At 49.8% G+C, this 20472-nt stretch overlaps 1 protein-coding gene across 6 annotated transcripts in view; it reads right to left on the bottom strand.

The window, feature by feature from the left end:
* The window catches only part of RFX2 (regulatory factor X2), a 117183-nt gene that overhangs the window by 18834 nt on the left and 77877 nt on the right, over positions 1–20472 (bottom strand). For 4 of the 6 annotated variants that reach the window (XM_017528328.1, XM_037738393.1, XM_017528331.2 and 1 more), the window contains 2 exons: positions 12585–12659; positions 3233–3414 (listed from right to left, as the gene is read on the bottom strand). In XM_017528328.1, coding sequence (XP_017383817.1) covers positions 3233–3414; positions 12585–12659 — 257 coding nt within the window. The remainder of the gene's footprint in view (positions 1–3232; positions 3415–12584; positions 12660–20472) is intronic. The other 2 variants (XM_017528332.2, XM_037738394.1) reach the window with 1 other exon arrangement.

Here is a 20472-nt window from a genome sequence, read left to right as displayed (position 1 = left end):
TTTTTTGAGACAATCTCATTCTGTCACCCAGGCTGGAGTGCAGCAGTGTGATCTCAGCTCACTGCAATCTCTGCCTCCCGGGTTTAAGAGATTGTCCTGCCTCAGCCTCCCGAGCAGCTGAGATTACAGGCATGGACCATAACGCCTAGCTAATTTTTGTATTTTTAGTGGAGATAGGGTTTCGTCATGTTGGGCAGACTGGTCTTACTTGAACCCCTGGGCTCAAGTAATCCTCCCGCCTTGGCCTCCCAAAGTGCTGAGATTACAGGAGTGAGCCACCGCACCCAGACTCTTTTTTTTTTTTTAGAAGCAGGGTCTTGCTCTGTCACCCAGGCCTGGAGTGCAGTGGCGCAATCACCGCTCACTGTAGCCTGGACCTCCTGGGCTCAAATGATCCTCCTGCCTCAGCCTCCGAGTAGCTGGGACTGCTGGCGTGTGCCAACACACTTGGCTGGGAAGCACTCTTTCTTGGCCTTTCACTTCGGCCTCTCTGGTTCAGCATTTCCTGAACTGCGTGAGAAACGTGATGAAGGAATTCTGCACGTAACGCCGTGTCATGCAGAGCCCCTGTCGCAGGCTAGGGTAATGAAGGCTCGGACAAGTCCTGTGCTGAGAACGCCAGGTCAGCTTTGCGGCGCTCCCGTGGCTCGGTTTCCATTATTATCGTTACCGACTCTTCCCCATCCCTTCCCATCATCTAGTAACGCGTTTTGGAGACAGGCACAGTATGGGAACCATTACATTAGTTTACTACGGGAGAATGATGATCAGTGGGCTTTAAACAATTCAGTTCAGCAAACGGCTTGCAGAGACCTTTCAGGAGAGAAGCAATAATCCACAGACAGGGCTGTGCAGACACCCAGCTCACAGGACGACATTTCTCCACAGCTGGCAACAGGGATGTGTAGGAGGCACCTGGCTCCTTTCTTTTTAGTTCTTCTTTTTTTTTTTTTTGAGATGGAGTTTCACTCTTGTTACCCAGGCTGGAGTGCAATGGCGCGATCTTGGCTCACCGCAACCTCCGCCTCCTGGGTTCAGGCAATTCTCCTGCCTCAACCTCCTGCGTAGCTGGGATTACAGGCACGCGCCACCATGCCCAGCTAATGTTTTGTATTTTTAGTAGAGACGGGGTTTCACCATGTCGACCAGGATGGTCTCGATCTCTTGACCTTGTGATCCACCCGCCTCGGCCTCCCAAAGTGCTGGGGTTACAGGCTTGAGCCACCGTGCCCGGCCTTTTTAATTCTCTTTTTATTAAAAAAATTTTTTTTTGAGATGGAGTCTCACTCTGTTGCCCAGGCTGGAGTATGGTGGTGTGATCTCGGCTCACTGCAACCTCCTACTCCTGGGTTCAAGAAATTTCCCTGCCTTAGCCTCCCCGAGTAGCTGGGGTTACAGATGCATCGCACCACACCCAGGTAATTTTTTTGTATTTTTAGTAGAGGTGGGTTTTCACCATGTTGGCCAGGCTGGTCTCAAACTCCTGACCTCGGGATCCACCCACCTAGGCCTCCCAAAGCGCTGGGATTACAGGCCTGAGCCACCGCGCCTGGCCTCTTTTCCTTTTTAAATTTCATTGCAATAGCAGACAGCCTGGGCCCTTTCTAGATGAGGTCCATGTTTAGCCAGGTGCTCAGAGGAGGGAAAACGGGGCAGGGAGCAGGGGGCAGGTTGGGGGGAGAATCAGCCTTAATCCTCAAGCCAGCATCTGGTATACTCTGCAGGGGCGGTCCCTCCGAGAGCAGGGGCTATGTCCCTAGAGACCAGGCTTCCCCGTTGCTTCCACTTCTTTCCCTCCTCTACGTGTCTATGATCCCTAAGGACATTCTCTGTAAAGGATCACAAAGTGTCAGAGAACAAGGGACTGTGGTCCTTGTGGACCCACCACCATGCTGTTTACAGACAGCCAGGACACAGGCTCTGGGAGTGCATGAGTTAGCCCTAACCCCACACAGGCAGATTTGGGTTGGAGATGCTGCTGTGTTTTTCTGTCAGAGGAGAGTTTGCATTATTTCCTGCCATAAGTCTATGGCCTGTGATGCCCTGGGGCTGCCATAGACCAAGGGAAGGCGGGGTGGATTGGTCCAGCGGGCACGGTGGCTCACACCTGTAATCACAGAACTTGGGGACGCTGAGACGGGCAGACCACTGGAGGCCAAGAGTTTGAGACCAGCCAAGGCCACCAAGAATTTGAGATGGTCGAAACTCCATCTCTCCAAAAATATGAAAATTAGCCAGATGCGGTGGCGGGCACCTGTAATCCCAGCTACTTGGGAGGCTGAGGCAAGAGAATCGCTCGAACCCGGGAGGCGGAGGCTGCAGTGAGCGGAGACGGAGCCACTGCACTCAGCCCGGGTGACAGAGCGACCCTGCCTCCAGCAGCATCAACAACAACAACAAACACCAAGAAATGGTAAATCCAGCTCTGCTTCCTAAACCAGAGGCCACTTTTGTTTGTTTTTGTGACACAAGGTCTTGCTCTGTTGCCCAGGCTGGACTACAGTGGCGCAATCATGGCTAACTGCAGCCTTCACCTCCTGGGCTCAGGTGATCCTCCCCTCTCAGCCTCCCAAATAGGTGAAATTAAAGGTGTGCAAATAGGTGTGCACCACTGTCCCTGGCTAATTTTTAATTTTTTTAATTTCCTCAGTGCTCGGGAGATAGAATTTTCATTTTTTTGTAGAGATGAGGTCTTGCTATGTTGCCCGTCTCAAGCGGTCCTCTTGCCTCAGCCTTCCAACTGTTGGGATTTCAGGTGTGCACCACCGCAGAGGCTGCTTAAAAAAAAAAAAAAAGAGGCTCCTAAAGCCCAGAGGTTGCTTTAAAAAAAAAAAAAGGATGGCCAGGCCCAGAGCTGAGGCAGGAGAATCACTTGAACCTGAGAGCCCGAGGTTGCAGTGAGCTGACATCGCGCTACTGCACTCCAGCCTGGGCAACAAAGAGCAAAACTCCGTCTCAAACAAAATAAAAACCTGTATTGTTTGGGAAATTTCAAAAAGAGAGAGAAAACCAGAGGGACCTCCATGTCCCTTCGCCGGCTTCTAAAGCCAACACCTCGGGCTACACCTGGCCACAGCCAAGGCTGCCGCCAATTGACAGGAACTGCAGCACGCCAGAGGTGGCTGCGAGTCAGGCCACCGGGACAAGAGGTGGAAGCCTCACATTTTCTGGGAAGCTCCGTTTCTTGGGAAAGGAAAAGGAAGGACAGGTGGGCTGGGGGCTGTCTACCCACCTGGTGCCCAGCCGCCGCGTTCTCAGCCCCATAAACACGGAACGGATGAGTTTCCCGAAGGAGGCGGCGTTCACTGGGTCTAGCTTGTGCTCCTGGCAGTGCCGAAGGTAGTGGTTGTAAAGGGAACTTCTCGGGAGACTCACACCTTCCGCAGTTTCATAATTATCCAACAGCCACTGGAGCTGCACAAAGAAAGACACGTCTGGTTTGTCAGAATCCTGAGGAACGCTAACATGCCAACAGGCTCATTAAGAGAATTACTTGCTTTCCCTGTATTACCAAACGGGATGAGGAGATCCATCTGAGGAAGTCATCTTTTCTCTTTTTCTTTTTGAGAAGGAGTCTTGCTCTGTCAGCCAGGCTGGAGTGCAGTGGTGCCATCTCGGCTCACTGCAGCTTCTGCCTCCTGGGTTCAAGTGATTCTCCTGCCTCAGCCTCCCAAAGTGCTGGGATTACAGGCGCGTGCCACCACGCCTGGCTAATTTTTGTATTTTTGGTAGAGACAGGGTTTCACCATGTTTCCCAGGCTGGTCTCAAACTCCTGACGTCAGGTGAACCGCCGGCCTCAGCCTCCCAGAGTGCTGGGATTACAGGCATGCGCCACTGCGCCCGGCAGGGAATCCATCTTTATGGTCACTGATGAGTTATGTAAGCACATTAATGAATCGCTCATCTTCACTCATTTATTGATTCTTCCATGCTCAGCCTAGTTTTCAGGTTCCTGGACTCAGTTTATAAAAATCTGGGTGTTTATAAAATCTCAGTTTTAAAAAAACTATGAGGTGCTGTCTTCAGCCACTTAAACGCCCACACACCACCACACAGGGTTTCAATACCAAATAGCTCCATGACATACGGGAATGCGGAGAAATTCTGATGCTAAACAGGAAGACTGAAGAAGGGCCCCACAGCCCCGTGTTCTGTCGTAAGCAGTGAGCTAACATGTACCGAGATCCCTTATTGAGCAAGGTACAAATGGGAATTTAATAAAATACACAAATGCTTATATGCAAGGTTTGGTGTCTAAGTCAAAAGGCAGGACATAGCTACTTGGGAGGCTGAGGTGGGAGGATTGCTTGAGCCCAGGAAGTTGGGGCTGCCGTGAGCTAGTACAATGAGCCACTGTACTCCAGACTGGTCGCCCGAGCAAGACTCTGTCTCTTTCAAAAAACAAAACAAAACAACAAAAAGACGGGTTAAATGAGTCTACAGCCAAGGACTATGCCTCGAGAGGTCAACACCCAGTGAGAAGGGCCAGAACTGTCTACACGAAGAGCTCAGCCCCACACGGGGCATGACGCAAAGGTGGCCTGCCCACCGCGCGATGCCCTGAGCCAAGCGCCTTAAAGGCTGCGACTTCACTCTGCTTTCCACGTCTCCCTCTCTGATCGTCTGTCCCTCTGATCCAGAGAGGTCTGCTATGTGAATAGAAAAGTCTTTAACGAATGCCTGGAATTTGGAGAAAGACAGGAATTACACGCACAGAAGCAAGGACCAAGTCCAGATACCAAGACAAGAGTGTCGGGGGAAACCAGCTGTCCCTGCCTGGTCCACTCTGTATGAGGCTGCCGGCTGCTGTGTCTAGGCTGAGCTTCCAGAGCTCTGAAGGGCTCCTACTGCCGGGGTGCTCCAGAGAGTGCGGCGCGGGTCCTCAGCCCGCCCCCACCAGCCATGCTGCGCCTCGCACGACCCTCCGCCTGAGAAGCCCTTGTCCCTGTGCCCTGCACATCCCACAAGACACAAAGGAGGCGTGTCCCCTGGGAAATATCTGTTCACCCCCCGCAGCGTACCCACGGCACCCAACACCATCACATTTGCCTGTGTCTGCCCCACCCATACTCAGCATTGCAAGCTGGGGAGAAAGTAAGCCATCATCTCCTCTGTATGATTTATTTATTTATTCTTTAAGACAGAGTCTCACTCTGCCGCCCAGGCTGGAGTGAAGTGGTGTGATCTCGGCTCGCTGCAACCTCTGCACCCGGGTTCAAACAATTCTGCCTCAGCCTCCCGAGTAGCTGAGACTACCTACAGGTGTGCCCCACCACGCCCAGCTTATATTTTTCGTATTTTTAGTAGAGATGGGATTTCACCATGCTGGCCTCAAACTCCTGACCTCAGGCGATCTACCTGCCCTGGGCTCCCACAGTCCTGGGATTACAGGTGTGAGCCACCGCGCCCAGCCTTCACCCCTCTTTATGAAATAGCGCTATGGGGTCCTGACCAGTGCCTCAGGATCCCTCTTAGCTCAGCTAAGCCCCACCCACTCCAGCCTGTCCTGGCCCTCCAGCCCTAACAGGGGCTGACCCAGGGCCACCCTGGAGTGAGGACCTGCCCTGGTTTCTGGAACGTTTCACAGGATGACGAACTGGCCAAAAGTTCAGGTGAAGGGGTACGCGGGGCCTGAGCGCAGAGGTCTCTTAAACTGAATTGCAGGTGAGCTGCAGTGCTGAGTTCCAATTTAGAAAGGGGGAGGTTAAGTCTTGGGCTGGAGTTCAGGGTAGAGAGTGGAACCAGATGTGTCACTCTGGCACCAAAGAGCTGAGGACAAGACCTCCAGGGGGGTGGGAAGAGTCACCCAGCAGGGGCACTGCCCGCACAGGTGCTGAGACGAAGAGCAGCGCTGGGATTACACGCACATCACCAAGGCCTAGGTCTTGGAGTGCAGGTCCAGCCTCATGTGCAGCCTCTGGGGCAAACCAGGAGGGCTTCAGGCCTCCCGACACAAGCTCTCCTCCAGCTCGGCTCCTGCAGGCAAGTCCTGTGGCCAAACATCCCCCCCACCAAGGGAACAAGAGTGGTTCCTGCTGTGATCCCTGCGCTTGGATTCCGGTTCCCTGGCAGCCCTGGAATTACTCGACCAGCCTATCACCTCCTCCGCAGCAGCAGGGGCCCCTCGCCCTCTTGCTATGACGAGGTCTGCCCCCTGCCGCCCGCAGGGGCCTGTGTGAAGAGCAGTGTCTGCCCGTGGCCATGAGTGCAGGTGATTGATAAGCAGTTGCCAATTTCATCCGTCCAGCGTCGGGTGCCGTGCGCTCGGCTGTGCCCATAACCACAGGGAGGGACCCTCTTGTCCTTTGAATACGAGAGTTAAAATAAAGGACCATGAGAAGGGCCCCGGAGTGAAGACTTCGCCTCTTCCTCATTTGCCTCTTTGGGAAAAGGACATCAGATTTTTTACTTTCCATCAAGCCATTCACACCTTTCATCTTCCAGCCTTCCGGACTGGGCTTTTCTGATCCGACGGAGGCAGAGTTGCTCTTTTCTCCTCCAACGTCTGGCTCTGGCAAAGTCCTTGGACCCTTAAGAGCTCCAGAGTTCCCTGCATTTAATGCTATGAACCACAACCTTGACGTTGAAGTTAGTGTGTGTGTGTGTGTGTATATACACATATATATGTGTGTGTGTACATATATATACATATACATACAGAGAGAGAGAGAGAGAGAGAGAGAGAGAGAGAGAGAGAGAGAGGCCTAGCAGCAGAGAAAGACTGTCCAAGGAGGTAGGTCAGGAGCAAACAGTGGGCATCCAGGTGAAGAAGACAGAGGCTTTCCTTGGTCATTCTGTGGCTGGGGGCACAGGTGCCACTTCTTAGATTGTCCCATGGGCAGCAGAAGCCAGGGCCAGTGGCCCCACATCTCAAGGAGCCAAATGATGTCGTGGGTTTTCAGGCTAAAAGTGTGAGGCCAGATTTTGTGGGCGGTGAGCTGGAAGGAGTCCTGAGAGGTTAGAGTCTAAGACTCCATCCACAGCAGGACATACCGGCTCACACATACAAAGAAAGTTTTGGAACAGATCATCCTTCTGCTATTTACCCCTGACCGCCCCCCTGCACCTCACCGTGCTATTTAAACTAAGAGTAGAATCCTTTGGTTGGGTGATTATGTTGACATTGACACTAAAAGGATGCTTGGTTTTCTTGACAAGTCCTTCCTGCTCAACATAAAGAAACCACAGAGAAGACAGACTTGGCTGGAACAGTCAGGTCCACTTCCTCCGCCTTCTGCATGGATGAACTTCCGGGAGGAGAGATGGGTTAGAGCTGAGGTGTGATGGGCTTGCAGACTCTGTTGAGGGTCCACGCCTCACCAGCAGGCCAGGGGCTTCCCAGCACTCAGCGCCGGAGCCCACACCCGGCGGTGCATCAGACCGGGGAGAGCATCATAGGTCAGTTCTGTGAAACTGACCACGAGGGTCCAGCCGCTCCAAGCACACCTCACCCACCTCCCTTGCTCTCGAGGGCTCAGGTAGCTTCATGCAAAGAAAGGCGGCAGGCTGGGTGTAGTCACCTTTCCGGTTTGGGCATACTCTGCAGTCTGTTTTGTCTGCTGATATATGTGCTATTTCTGTGTCAATATCAAACACAAATAAGCAGAACACTTTCTAAGGAAATGTACATGTGCATCCACATTTGTCGCCATCTGTCAGGACAGCACACTTCTTGATGAAATGGATCAAATCCTTCCTTTCAAGGAAAAAAAATCCCAAAATGCCAACGCCTCCCTCTCCACCTCACCCCCACCACCAACGGCTGGTGGTTCTGGGCTCTTTGCAGGCAGAGCCCCCATGGACAGATGTCCTCACCTGCAGGTGGGAAGGGGGGGATCGTGCCCACCTACCCAGCCCCCTTCGTCTTCTGAGATACTTGTTTCCAGGAATGGGGGCGAATTTACCTGACACTAGCTCCTCCTGGTGGTGAGTTGGAGTCTTGCCAGGTCATACACTAGCAGCCCGGGCAGCTATTCCAAGTGCCCTGTGTGCTCTGTGTTGACATATTCTGGCTTGGAACACCTACCTTTTCATCCATCCCCCAAATATTTATGAGAGCTGGCACTGTGCCAGGTCCTGTTCCAGGAGCTTGGGATTCAACAGTGAATAAAAGACAAAAAATCCTGCCCCCTGTAAGCGTCCATTCTTGTCTGGCAGAGACCCACAATAAATAAGTAAAATGAACCGAATGAGAGCTGGTTCTGAGTCCTATGAGAAAAATTAACCTGGGAAAGGGGATGGGGTGCCACCACAGAGGGACTGGAGGGAGGACTGCAATTGTAATCGAGGTGGGGTGGGGGTGTCAGGCAGGGCTCACTGAGAAAGTGCCCAGTATGTGAAGACTCGAAGGAGGTGAGGGAGAGCCTGGGGGAAGAGAGGTTCAGGCTCAGGGCTCCCCAGTGCAAAGGCCCTGGGGCAGGTCTGAGCCTGGTGTGCTGGAGGAACAGCGAGGAGGCCCACGTGGCTGGAGCAGAGTAAGGAGTGGGAGACAGCGGGTCGTGCAGGGCCTTGTGGGCCATTTTGACAACACTGGCTTTTACTTGGAGGGCCAAGGGGAGCCCCGGAGGCTTCTGAGCAGAGCAGTGCGGCCATCTGACCTGAGTTTTAGCAGGATCACTCTGGCGGCTGCTGTGAGGAGGAGGCTGGGTAAGGGTGCGTGCCGAGGGCTGGCTAGGAGGTGGCCAAGAGAAGCCACGGGGACAGTGGTCGCTGGGGAAGTAGTCGAGGCGGAGGAGGTGGGGCACCATCTGGTTCTGGATCTTTCTTGAAGTGAGGTTGAAGAGTGAGGGTGGGCCTGAGAGGGGTGAAGGTGGGGCGGGCATGGGAGGCGTAGGGGTTGTTGGGGGCGGAGGCCGAGCACTGAGCTAAGACGCTAATCCAAGCGGGGCAGGAACACCGAGGGAAAACGGCATGGCCAGCCGGGACTGCGGGGCAGGAACAACTTCTGGACAGTCCCCTTCTGAGCAGCTGCCAGCTCCAGCAACCCCTCCACAGCCTACAGGACGGCACGCCATAGTGCCAGGCTACACGGGTCACCAGCTGAAGGCTAGATGGCCTTTGACAATTTGCGCTTCTTGATTTCAAAACAAAAAGTCACATAACCCACACACAACTCTTCCAAACGCAGCTCACTCCCACAGGTGTGCAAGCGAGGAGCTTATGTTAGTAGACAGCGCCACCTCATGGTGACGGAGACGCGGTGAACCTGCTGCGGGGTCTGGGTTGGCTGGTAGCCTGAGGGCAGCCTGGTGCCTGCCAGGGGCTGAGGACACCTCTTCTGCTCAAGGCGGCGGCCTGCCACACCCTGTTGGGCGAAGACATGTTTCACCCCCAGCCCCTGCTCCGTTCCCTTCACTCTGGAAGGGCGAATTCCCATTTTCACGCCGCCATATCCTGCCCTTCCCCAGTCTGGACACTGCTAGGGGGTCTCCTCCTCCCTGGGGGTTTCCATGCCAGTCTGACCATCAGCTGGCTGAAATGTTCTTCCAACGTGCAGACCCCCGGGCCCTGCAGACCCTCTGGTGGAGAAGCCTGGGAAGCTCCTGTTGACCGGCTGGGTCTGGACAATGCTGTCTCATTTCACCAGGCTCCCAGCACCTGAATACCCCTTCCCTCCTGAGATAGCGCGCAGAGGGAACCCGCCCTGCGGAACAAGTGGCCAGCTCCACTCAGAGACCTCTGTGACCTCTGTGGGTGGGCTCCCAACATTTTCCACCTTCTGCCCTCAAATGCTAAGCTCCCTGGAGTGCCCTTTTTCTCCTTTTTTATTCCCTATGTTCGGCACTGACCTGGCCAGAACCCTGCACACAGTAGGCGGTTGGCTGACGTCACCAGTTGGCAGCAGGAAAGAGGCACACAGGCCCTGCTGCTGGGGGACCCTGCCTGGGGCTCTCTGAGAAGAGAGGTCCGGGAGGACACCAGAAGATGGGTCCCCAGGGCCCAGCTGCCCCCACACCCCTGGCTTATCTGCCGCAGGATCGGGCTGTCAAGGGAGGTGGGACTGTGGCTGTGTCCCCGCCTGACCTGCAGAAGGCTGCTGCCCGCCACTAGCTCAACCTCAGCCACACGCAGCCCGGGTAAGATCGCCGTGAGTGTGCACCGCCAGGCAGAGGGCACGCTGCCCCGTCCGTCAGCAGATCACGTCCTTTAACTCCTCTCTCCCATTTGCCGAACAAGATCTAGGTTTATTCTGCCTGTGCGTGGTGAACTTTTTAGAAAGATCTTATTTCCACTTCCTTTGCTTTGAGTCACCAAGCCCTGAATCTTTCTGATCACAGCTCATGATGGAAGCAAACAACAGCGCATCATCAGTGAGAACAAGAAACAGGAGACTTTTACCTGCTGGAAAAGTCAGCTTGGGAATGTGACTCTGCAGGGAAGCAACCCAAGAAAGTCTGCCTTTTGGATGACGTATTAGAAAGCAGGGAGGATCCCGGCAGCCAGAGACAAGCGGATCATGCATTTTCCCATAGACATTTTTTCTTTTTTTTTGAGATGAAGTCTCTCGCTGTCGCCCAGGCTGGAGTGCAGTGGCGCGATCTCGGCTCACTGCAGCTTCCGCCTCCTGGGTTCAAGCAATTCTCCTGCCTCAGCCTCCCAAGTAGCTGGGACTACAGGTACCCACCACCACGCCTAGCTAATTTTTCTACTTTTGGTAGAGACGGGGTTTTGCCATGTTGGTCAGGCTGGTCTTGAACTCCTGACCTCAAGTGGTCTAGCCACCTTGGCCTCCCAAAGTGCTGGGATTATAGGCATGAGCCACCATGCCTGGCCCATTTTCCTATAGACATTTTAACTCTCCTGTGGATATGCTGCCTACCCCAGCTCTGTGGCCCCATCCTGCCTGCATCACGTGGCCCTCTCGCCCGAGGCAGATACCCTGGGCCCACATGGGTTTGGTTTCAGGCTGAAGACAGCCTGATCCTTGCTGAATGGGGATTATCATGCTGCACACTTCCCTGTGTATGTGCTCTGAGTTTAAAACTCGGGGTTGGGGAGATCCTCTCTCCAGGCACGTGTGGAAGATTCTTTCTCCCCGAGATCGTCTACAGGGAGGACGTCATCCCGCAGTGACAGATGGCAGGATGACCACGTCCTGCCCAGCCTGGGGATGGGTGGGGCACCGAGCAGGGGTCTGGCGGGGCGTTTCATTTTGTTTTGTCTTTTTTGCTTCAAGACAATCAGCAGAAGCAGATATTTCTGCTATTTCTTGTAGTGACCAGCTCCCGAGGCAGAGGGCAGAGGCCTTGTCAGGGGCTGCCTTGAGCAGGTGACGCCTGTGCCTAACCCATAAGCCCAGGTTTCTGGACCTGTCCCACATCACCTTCCGCCCCCAGAATCACTCACTGCCTTTTGAGTAACGCCTCACGTTAAACCTCGGTCAGCACGGAGTCACGATGAATCACTCAGGATTGGGTTCCACTCAAGGGGACTTCTTCCTCTTTGATGTCTGAATTCTCAAGGGAATGTCACATCCCAATTTAAGTGCCAGAGAGCAACTCCTGGGAGCACATTCTGACTCCAATGGCCCCTCCTACTTTTAAAATGGCAAACAATTTCCAGCTATGTGCAAAGCCGAATTGAGAACGTTTGGGGAGAAGTGAAAGCGACAAGTCTGAGGAGGCCAGAGTCGTCCTTCTCTTCTGTCCCTGGGCATAAAGACAGAGCTGGCCACCTCCTCCAGTCCCCCTGCTACAGAGCTGTGCAGAGCTGAGATGCCCACAATCTCCTGTCATGGGGCGTGTGATCACGGTCTTCTCCCAGGAGACAAGGGGAGGAGAAAAATCTTACACGCTAAAATCTGTACGAATTATCTACTTGATGCTTTTCTCAAATTACTGTTTCTTTCCAAGAGAGGACTCCAGAAAAATGAGCTGAGAATCTACGGCATTCTTGACCCTGTGTATTTTCTCTCTTTTTGTTGCTGTTGCTGACTTTTGTTCTATTTTTCATATATAACTATACTGCTTGTCACCTGCCAGGTATTGTTGAAAGTATTTTGCATTTTGCATATATTAAATAATTTGCTCCCTATGACAACCCAAGGAGGTAGGTGTTGTTAGTAACTACCTTTTACAAATAAAGAATCTGTTGATTTCTCCTTCATTGTTGAAGGGTGTTTTTGCTGGATGTAGAATTCTAGATTGCCTTCCCCCCCAACCACCTTTCACAAATGACACTTTAAAGGTGTCATTTTATTGCCTTTGGTTTATTTTATTTTATTGAGATGGAGTCTCAACCTGTCACCGAGGTGGGAGTGCAGTGGCATGATCTCAGCTCACTGCAACCTCTGCCTCCCGGGTTCAAGTGATTCTCCTGCCTCAGCCTCCAGAGTAGCTGGGATTATAGGCACCCGCCACCACGCCCAGCTAATTTTTGTATTTTTAGTAGAGACGGGGTTTCATCATGTTGACCAGGCTGGTCTCAAACTCCTGACCTCAGGTGATCCGCCCATCTCAGCCTCCCAAAGTGCTGGGATTACAGGCGTGAGCCACAGTGCCCGGCTGCCTTCGTTTGCTTTAAAAATGTCTATGGAGGTTACAAGCAGAGCAGGGACAGGTCACCAGGTCAGACACACACTTACATGGCTGTTGAGTAAACCGCTTTTGTGTGATGTGATTCCTTCGCTTTTTTGGAGGTTTTCAATCGCCATTTCAAGCTAAAGAAAATGTGTGCAGAAACAAAACAAAACAAAATNAAAAAAAAAGGGAAATCAGATGGTTAGCATCAGCCAAGATTTGTTTTTATTAATATCCAAATAATGATTTGAGCTCCTACAAAGTAAAAATGAGGCTCCACACAGGCAGGGGGTGGGGGTGAGTTAAATTGCGCATTAAAGCTACGGCAGGGAGTGTTGCTTTGCACACGCAGGTAAGCCCATGAGCCCGTCAGACACAAGCAGCAGAAGTCGTGCTGTAAAACCTGCAACTGAATTTTCACCTGGCAAAGGCGTGTGCACATCAGAACATTAATATGCAGCTGCTGCATAAATTCCAGTGTCAACTAAGCCAGTATAATAAATACCTGCTCCTCTCCCCATGCCACACTGATGGGGAACCAGGAGAACGAAAGCAAGGACAGATGGCAGGCTTCACTCCCCAGCAAGCCTGTCTGGTCGCAAAGCCCAGGGTCTCCCCGCTGCTGGATGTTTTGGGAAAACACTAATGAGGCCAAAGACTCAGACCCTGCCATCAGGAGGCTGTAGGATCCAGGGCCACCGGACGCTGTCTGGCGAGTGTTTATCTAGTGGGAGCCGTGTGAAGACGGCGTTTGGAAAAAAAAGAGTTTTGGAAGAAAAGAGTTGGGGAGCCAATGGCAGAACTTCCTGGAGGATGGGGGCTTTTAAGTTGGATCCTGTAGGGAGGTGGGTGGCAGCTCCATGTGAAAAAGGAGACACGCAGATGTGTGTGGCCGCCAAGGCATTCACACGCACTTAGTTCGTTCCAGACTTGCACATGGAAAGCGGCGATGTAAAATCTGCTGCAGCCCACCCTGACCACCAGAGAACTGAGACGGAAGCAAAGGAACCTGAGGTATGCGCTTCCTTTCCTAAAACCCCCAGGGAGGACAAAGACTTGAGGGCCCTTCCTCAAGGAGCAGGTTGAGTGTGTATTTCAGAGAGCAGCGCGCGGAGCTGAGTTCAAGAATGACAGGGTAACTGCTTCTCTCACGGCCTCCGACCACTGTGCGTCTGCCTTCTCTCATTAGCTACCCTTGCTTCAAGTCAAGAAGGATGTCAGGGTCACCTTTAAGAAGTACAGAAGGTTGGCCAGGTGCAGTGGCTCACACTTGTAATCCCAGCACTTTGGGAGCCTGAGGCGGGTGGAACATGAGGTCAGGAGTTCAAGACCAGCCTGGCCAATATGGTGAAACACCGTCTCTACTAAAACGAAAATTAGGTGGGTGCAGTGGCACATGCCTGTAGTCCCAGCTGCTCAGGAGGTTGAAGCAGGAGAATCGCTTGAACCTGGGAGGCAGAGGCTGCAGGGAGGCGGAGGCTGCAGGGAGGCGGAGGCTGCAGTGAGCCGAGATTGTGCCACTGCACTCCAGCCTGGGTGACAGAGCAAGATTCTGTCTTAAAAAAAAAAAAAAAAAGAAGAAGTGCAGAGAGTGGAGGGCCGGGGGCACGGGGGAAAGCAGAATGGTGAGACCTACCCCACCCATCAGCCTCAGGGCACAGACGATGAGAAGGCCATCACCACCTCTATGATAGAAAAAACAAACTTACCACCCCCAAGTCTTGGGGCCAATTCTGATCTGCAGCTTGGGCAGGCAGGTGAGTACTGCCCCATGGCACCTTCCCTGGAGGACACCGTTTACCTGTGGGTGCCCAGAGAGCACAGTGCACGACCTCTGGAAGTCTGCCCTGACCTCAGGGGCCTTGTCTACTGCCCAGCAGACTGGGAAGAGGAAAACACTGTCTCTCCAGCAGAGTGGGTCTCAATCATTTGGTCTGTTAAAAAATACACTATAAAAAAATTTTGAGATTTCACCGCCCCCACCCCCAAAAAAGAGCTTTTTTTTTTTTTTTTCTTTTCTTTTTTTGAGACAGAGTCTTGCTGTCGCCCAGGCTGGAGTGCACTGACGTGATCTTGGCTCACTGCCACCTCTGCCTCCCAGGCTCAAGTGATTCTTGCGCCTCAGCTTCCCGAGTAGCTGGGTTTACAGGCGTGCGCCACCACACCCAGCTAATTTTTGTATTTTTTAGCAGAGATGGGGTTTCTCTATGTTGGCCAAGCTGGTCTTGAACTCCTGGCCTCAAGTGATCCACCTGCCTTGGCCTCCCAAAGTTCTGGGATTACAGGCGTGAGCTACCACAGCCTGCCTGCTTTTGTTTTTAAAAGTTAAATCTATTATTTCCCTTATTAGCATCAAAATGAATAATTTTAAAAACAACGTATTAATTCATAAAAAAATATAAACCCATAATAGGTTAACACTTAAAGAATAGGTACACTTTCCCAATTTAAAATAAAACAACCCAAAATGAGAAGAGTGGAATGATTCCACATCTTTAAAACAGACAGAAGACAGCTCTATACACCTGCTTCTGTATCTCCATCTATTATTGTATACTGTTTTAGTTGTACATTGAAAAAACATGGCCTCATACAGCTATACAGCTGGAAAATGAGCACTGTTTTAATAGCCTTTTCAGATAACTGTGGATATCTTTACTTGATACTATAGCAACACTTGACAACTGGTAATTTCTTAAAGGTTAGCTGCAATGTGGAATCTGAGACCATATTAATGAGCTTTTCATAATCAGTTACATTAAAATCCATTACTCTTGAGCTGACATCCATGAAAATCGCAGAGTAAGGCACTCCAAAATCCATCCCTTCACAAAAGCAGTAAAAAAATGGGCAAAAACTGTCAGAATTGACTTTCCCAGAACTCTGGAAATGAATTAAAAGATTATGGCAAACAGGTGAACCTGTAATAATAATAATAAAAAAAAAGATGAAACTTGGCATTTAAGGAAATCTCCATCGAATCACTAGTTGACCACTAAGATAACCAAATAGAGATTTTGGCCTGGCACGGTGGCTCACACCTGTAATCCCAGCACTTCAGGAGGCTGAGGAGGCCAGGAGTTCAAGACCTGCTTGGCTAATGTGGTGAAATCCTGTCTCTATTACAAATGCAAAAAAAAGAAAGAAAGTAAAAGAAAAGAAAAAAAATTAGGTGGGTATGGTGGCACATGCCTGTAATCCCAGCTGCTGGGGAGGCTGAGGCAGGAGGATCACTTGAACCCAGGAAGTGGAGGTTGCAGTGAGCCAAGATCACACCACTGCACTTGAGCCTGGGCAACAGAGTGAGACTGTCTCAAAAAAAATAATGCAGATTTTATAAAATTAGTCCAGAAAGGTCCTGAAAAACAATCAACGACACCTGTAAGCAGCAACAGCAAACCCTGGGAGAACAGAAGAATCCAGTATTCAGAGTCACCATGTTATACTATTAAAAATATCCAGTTCTCCACAAAAATTATGAGGCATGCAAGAAAACAAGAAAGTATGCTCCATATGTAAAAATAAACGAATAGGACCATCCCTGAGAAAATCCAGCCATTGGACTTATGAAACAAAGAGTTTAAATCAACTATATAAAATATACTTAAACAGCTAAAGGAAATCATGCACAAAGCACTATAAAAAAAAAATGACAGGCTGGGCACGGTGGCTAAGATGGGCAGATCACTTCAGATCAGGAGTTCAAGACCAGCCTGGCCAACATGGTGAAACCCTGACTCCACTAAATACACAAAAATTAGCTGGGCATGGTGGTGAGCACCTGTAATTCCAGCTACTTGAAAGGGTAAGGCCTGACACTTGAGCCTGGGAGGCAGAGTTTGCAGTGAGCTGAGATCATGCCACTGCACTCCTCCCTGGGCGACAGAGTGAGATTCCATATCGAAACAAAAACAAAAACAAAAGCAAAACAAAACAACAAAACACATGAGAGTGATGTTTCATCAGTGGAGAATATCAACAAGGACATAGAAATTGCAAAAAGGAACCAAATAAAAATTCTGGAGTTGAAAGTATAATAGCTGGAATGAAAAATTTACTAGGGAAGGTTCAACTGCAGGTTTGAGCAGCCAGAAGAAAGAATCAGGGAACTTGAAGACAGGTCAATGGAGATTACCCAGTATGAGGAGTAGAAAGAAAAAAGAATGGAGAAAAACGAGCGGAGCCCGAGAAACTTGTGGGACATCACCAAGCTTACAAACCAACACATAATAGGAGTCCCAGAAGGAGAGGAGAGGAAGAAAGTGGTAAAGTATATTTGAATAAGTAATGGCTGAAAACTTCCCAAATTTGATGAAAGACATAAATCTACACATTTGAAAACCTCAACAAACTTTATGTGGTATAAACTCAAAGAAATACACACCAACGACATATTATAATCAAAATGTTGAAAGGCAAAGACAAAGAGAGAATCCTAGAAGCAGTAAGAGAGAAGTGGCATCACAAACAAAGAATCTTGAATATGAGTAATGGCTGATTCCTCATCAGAAACCATGGAGGCCAGAGGGCAGGGGGATGAGAAAGTTAAAGTGCCAAAAAGCGAACAAACCCACATGTTAATCGGCAGGTAAATGGATACACAAAATGTGGTCCAAACATACAGTGGAATAGTATTTAGCCACAGCAAGGAATAATGTTCTGACACATGCTACAACATGGATGAGCCTCATACAAAAGACCATATATTGCAGAAATCCTTTTACGTGAAATATGTAGAATTGGCAAATTCCTAGAGACAGAAAGCAGGGTAGCAGCTGTCAGGAGACGGAGGAAGGGGACAAGGGAGACTGGCTGCTAATGGGGTTGGGGTTTCCTTTCAGGGTGATGAAAATATTCTGGAACTAGATAACAGTGGTGATCGTATGACACCGTGAATTGTCCACTTTAAATGCCACTGAATTGTCCACTTTAAAATGGTTAATTTTATGTTACATGTATTTTACCTCAATAAAAAATACATATAACTAATTTCAAGAAGTAATTTTAGTCTTTCTTGCAACTTGAATGAGTATTTTACTAATGGGCATGGTTTTGTAACATCGTATATTGGTCACTTGAAAAGTATGAGTTTACTGAGTGTGCAGATCTTCCAAACATTGCCACATTTCATTAAATAGTGTTAAGAAATCATGTTTGTTAATATCGCCACCAACCTCATCAGAAAACTTCCCAATTTTGGGAAGTTGTCAGGTTCCTGGTTGGCAGACACAGCTTCTCCATAATTTTCATTTCTTTGTGTGAAAACTTGAATTTTATCATTGGCAACAAAAACCTGCCAGCTGTTTCTCTTAATATGTCAGGCTTTGTTCATTTGTGAAAACATGTCTGCCAAATACCTGAGTCTGAATAATCAAATTTTGTCATTCTTTCAAGCAGAAATGGAGTTTTATGAAAACAATGGTTAGTTCTGCCCACAAGTCAATCGTGAACATACAGGCTTTTCTTGGGGGTTGACATACTCTGGTGGACCTCCCATCTCATCTCATGCACAGAACACTAAACAGATGTGTGCTCAACAGTTAAAATTTAATAAAATTAATAATTTTTACTGCTTCATCAAGGATATTCTTAAATGAAACTAGTATTTTCTTTCTTTCTCCCCCGGCCTCCCCCTCTCCCCCTTTTTTTGAGATGGAGTCTCACTCTGTCATCCAGGCTGGAGTGCAGTGGCATGATCATGGCTCATTTCCTGGAGCTAGAAGTGGCCATGATATGGGGAGGGAGGGGAGGTGGTTTTCCAAAAACCCAAGTGTGGAGACATGAGGCAGAGAGGGCCACTCCTAAACCTGCTGTAGTTAATTCACCCTCTGTTCTAAAATATAACTTAGATATGTTACCACAGAAGGAGCCAATGAAAGTTAAAGTGCTAACAACCCTTTGGGTGCTTTCTAAAGAATGCAGATTGTTTTTAAAAGAGAAAAGCAGAATGGCTGGAATTTTGAAGGCAGAGTGGTAAGTTGTGGAATTAGGCCTGGAGAAGGGAAAAGCCCAAAGTTGTGGTCCAGGCAGAGAAGACCAGGGTTGAGCGGCTCGGGGAGGGAGACGGGGCACTTTAACCTGTTTGTCTGTTCCTCCCAACGCCCACTCGGCAGAGGGAGCCCCACCAACATCTCCGCGAATGTCCTTCCGGGGCCATAAGATCACATTCACACTTGCATTATTTCCTCTCCGTCTCTACTTAGTTCTGCTACTTGTGTTTGTCACTTAATGTTTTGTGGCTATTGTTCTGAACCAATTTTTTTGTTTGTTTGTTGCTTTCTTTGTTTTGAGACAGGGCCTCCTTCTATCACCCAGGCTGGAGAGCAGTGGCATGACCACAGCTCGCTGCAGCCTCGACCTCCTGGGCTCAAGCCATCCTCCACCTCAGTCTCTCAAGTAGCTGAACATATAGGCAACAGCCAACACGCCTGCCTAATTTTGTATTTTTTGCAGACATGGGGTCTTACCATGTTGCCCAGGCTGGTCTTAAACTCCTGGGCTCAAGCAGCCCACTGGCCTCCACCTCCCAAACTGCTAGGGTGACAGGCGTTGGCCACCATACCCAGCAAGCCTGATTCTTATGGAGCCGCTCAACACTCTGAACTAATCTGCAGACTTTATAGAACATGATGCATCTCCTCACTAATGTCCTTCCCCCGACCAGGATCCAATCTGGGATTACATACTGTGATCATTTTGCATACAGTGCCACAAAAGAAAACAGGAAAATAAGAAGCGGGCCAACACCCGAGAGAGCCACCAGTAGCGCATCGATTGCTAGATCAAGAATCCATTTGTCCACGGTTGCTTAACATCTTGTCAAGTGAGGCTATGTCATTCAGACAAAGGAGGATCACTTAGCTGGTAAATCAACTGAAATGCTTCAGAATAAGTAAAAAACAGTGCTTTTAGTATGACAGTTTTTAATTTTGTCACTACAGGTAAATCAGAGACTAAAACTTCAGATGTATCTCTCGCAAAGGTACTTGTAAGTGTAAATCTGCGTACTTTTCCCACCTTTGCAAAAAAAGTTATAAAACCGGCTTCAAAAGTGATATTATCACACACTTGCCAGACCCATAGAACGCATACACCAAGAGTGAACCCTAATGTGAAGGCAGACTGTAGTCAGCAATAAGGTATCAACATTGGACCAACAGTGGTAGAGATGGGGTTTCACCATGTTGCCCAGGCTAGTCTTGAACTCCTGAGCTCAAGCGATCCACCTATCTCAGTGGATGGATCCTTCCAATTCAGAATTGGGGACCGTGCACAGTGGCTCATGCCCATAATCCCAGCACTTTGGGAGGCTGAGGCAGGTGGATCACCTGAGGTCAGGGGTTCCAGACCAGCCAGGCCAATATTGGTGAAACCCCATCTCTACTAAAAATACAAAAAATTAGCCAGGCGTGATGGCCTGTAATTCCAGCTACTCGGGAGGCCACGGTAGAAGAATCATTTGAACCTGGGAGGCAAAAGTTGCAGTGAGCTGAGATTACATCATTGCACTCCAGCCTGGGCAACAAGAGCAAAACTCCATCTCAAAAAAAAAAAAAAAAAAAAAAAGAATTGGGGGAGCTCTCTGAAACTCTTCTAGTTCCGAGGGCTGCCTGATTGGAGAGTTGTTCTCTGTTCAAATAGACCCTTGATTAATTTATCAAAAGTTTTTCTTTTCAACTGGGTGCAGTGGCTGACACCTATAATCCCAGCACTTTGGGAGGCCGAGGCAGGTGGATCACCTAAGGTCAGGAGTTTGAGACCAGCCTGACCAACATGGAGAAAGCCTGCCTCTACTAAAAATACAAAAAATTAGCCGGGTGTGGTGGTGCATGCCTGTAACCCCAGCTACTAGGGAGGCTGAAGCAGTAGAATCACTTGAACCTGGGAGTTAGAGGTTGCAGCGAGCCGAGATTGAGCCATTGCACTCTAGCCTGAGCAACAAGAGAAAAACTC

The sequence above is a fragment of the Cebus imitator genome, unplaced genomic scaffold, assembly GCF_001604975.1.
Source record: "Cebus imitator isolate Cc_AM_T3 unplaced genomic scaffold, Cebus_imitator-1.0 Scaffold53, whole genome shotgun sequence".
Lineage (NCBI taxonomy): Eukaryota > Metazoa > Chordata > Mammalia > Primates > Cebidae > Cebus > Cebus imitator.
Note: the sequence above shows the minus strand (reverse complement) of the source record. Positions and strands in the feature narration are given on the sequence as shown.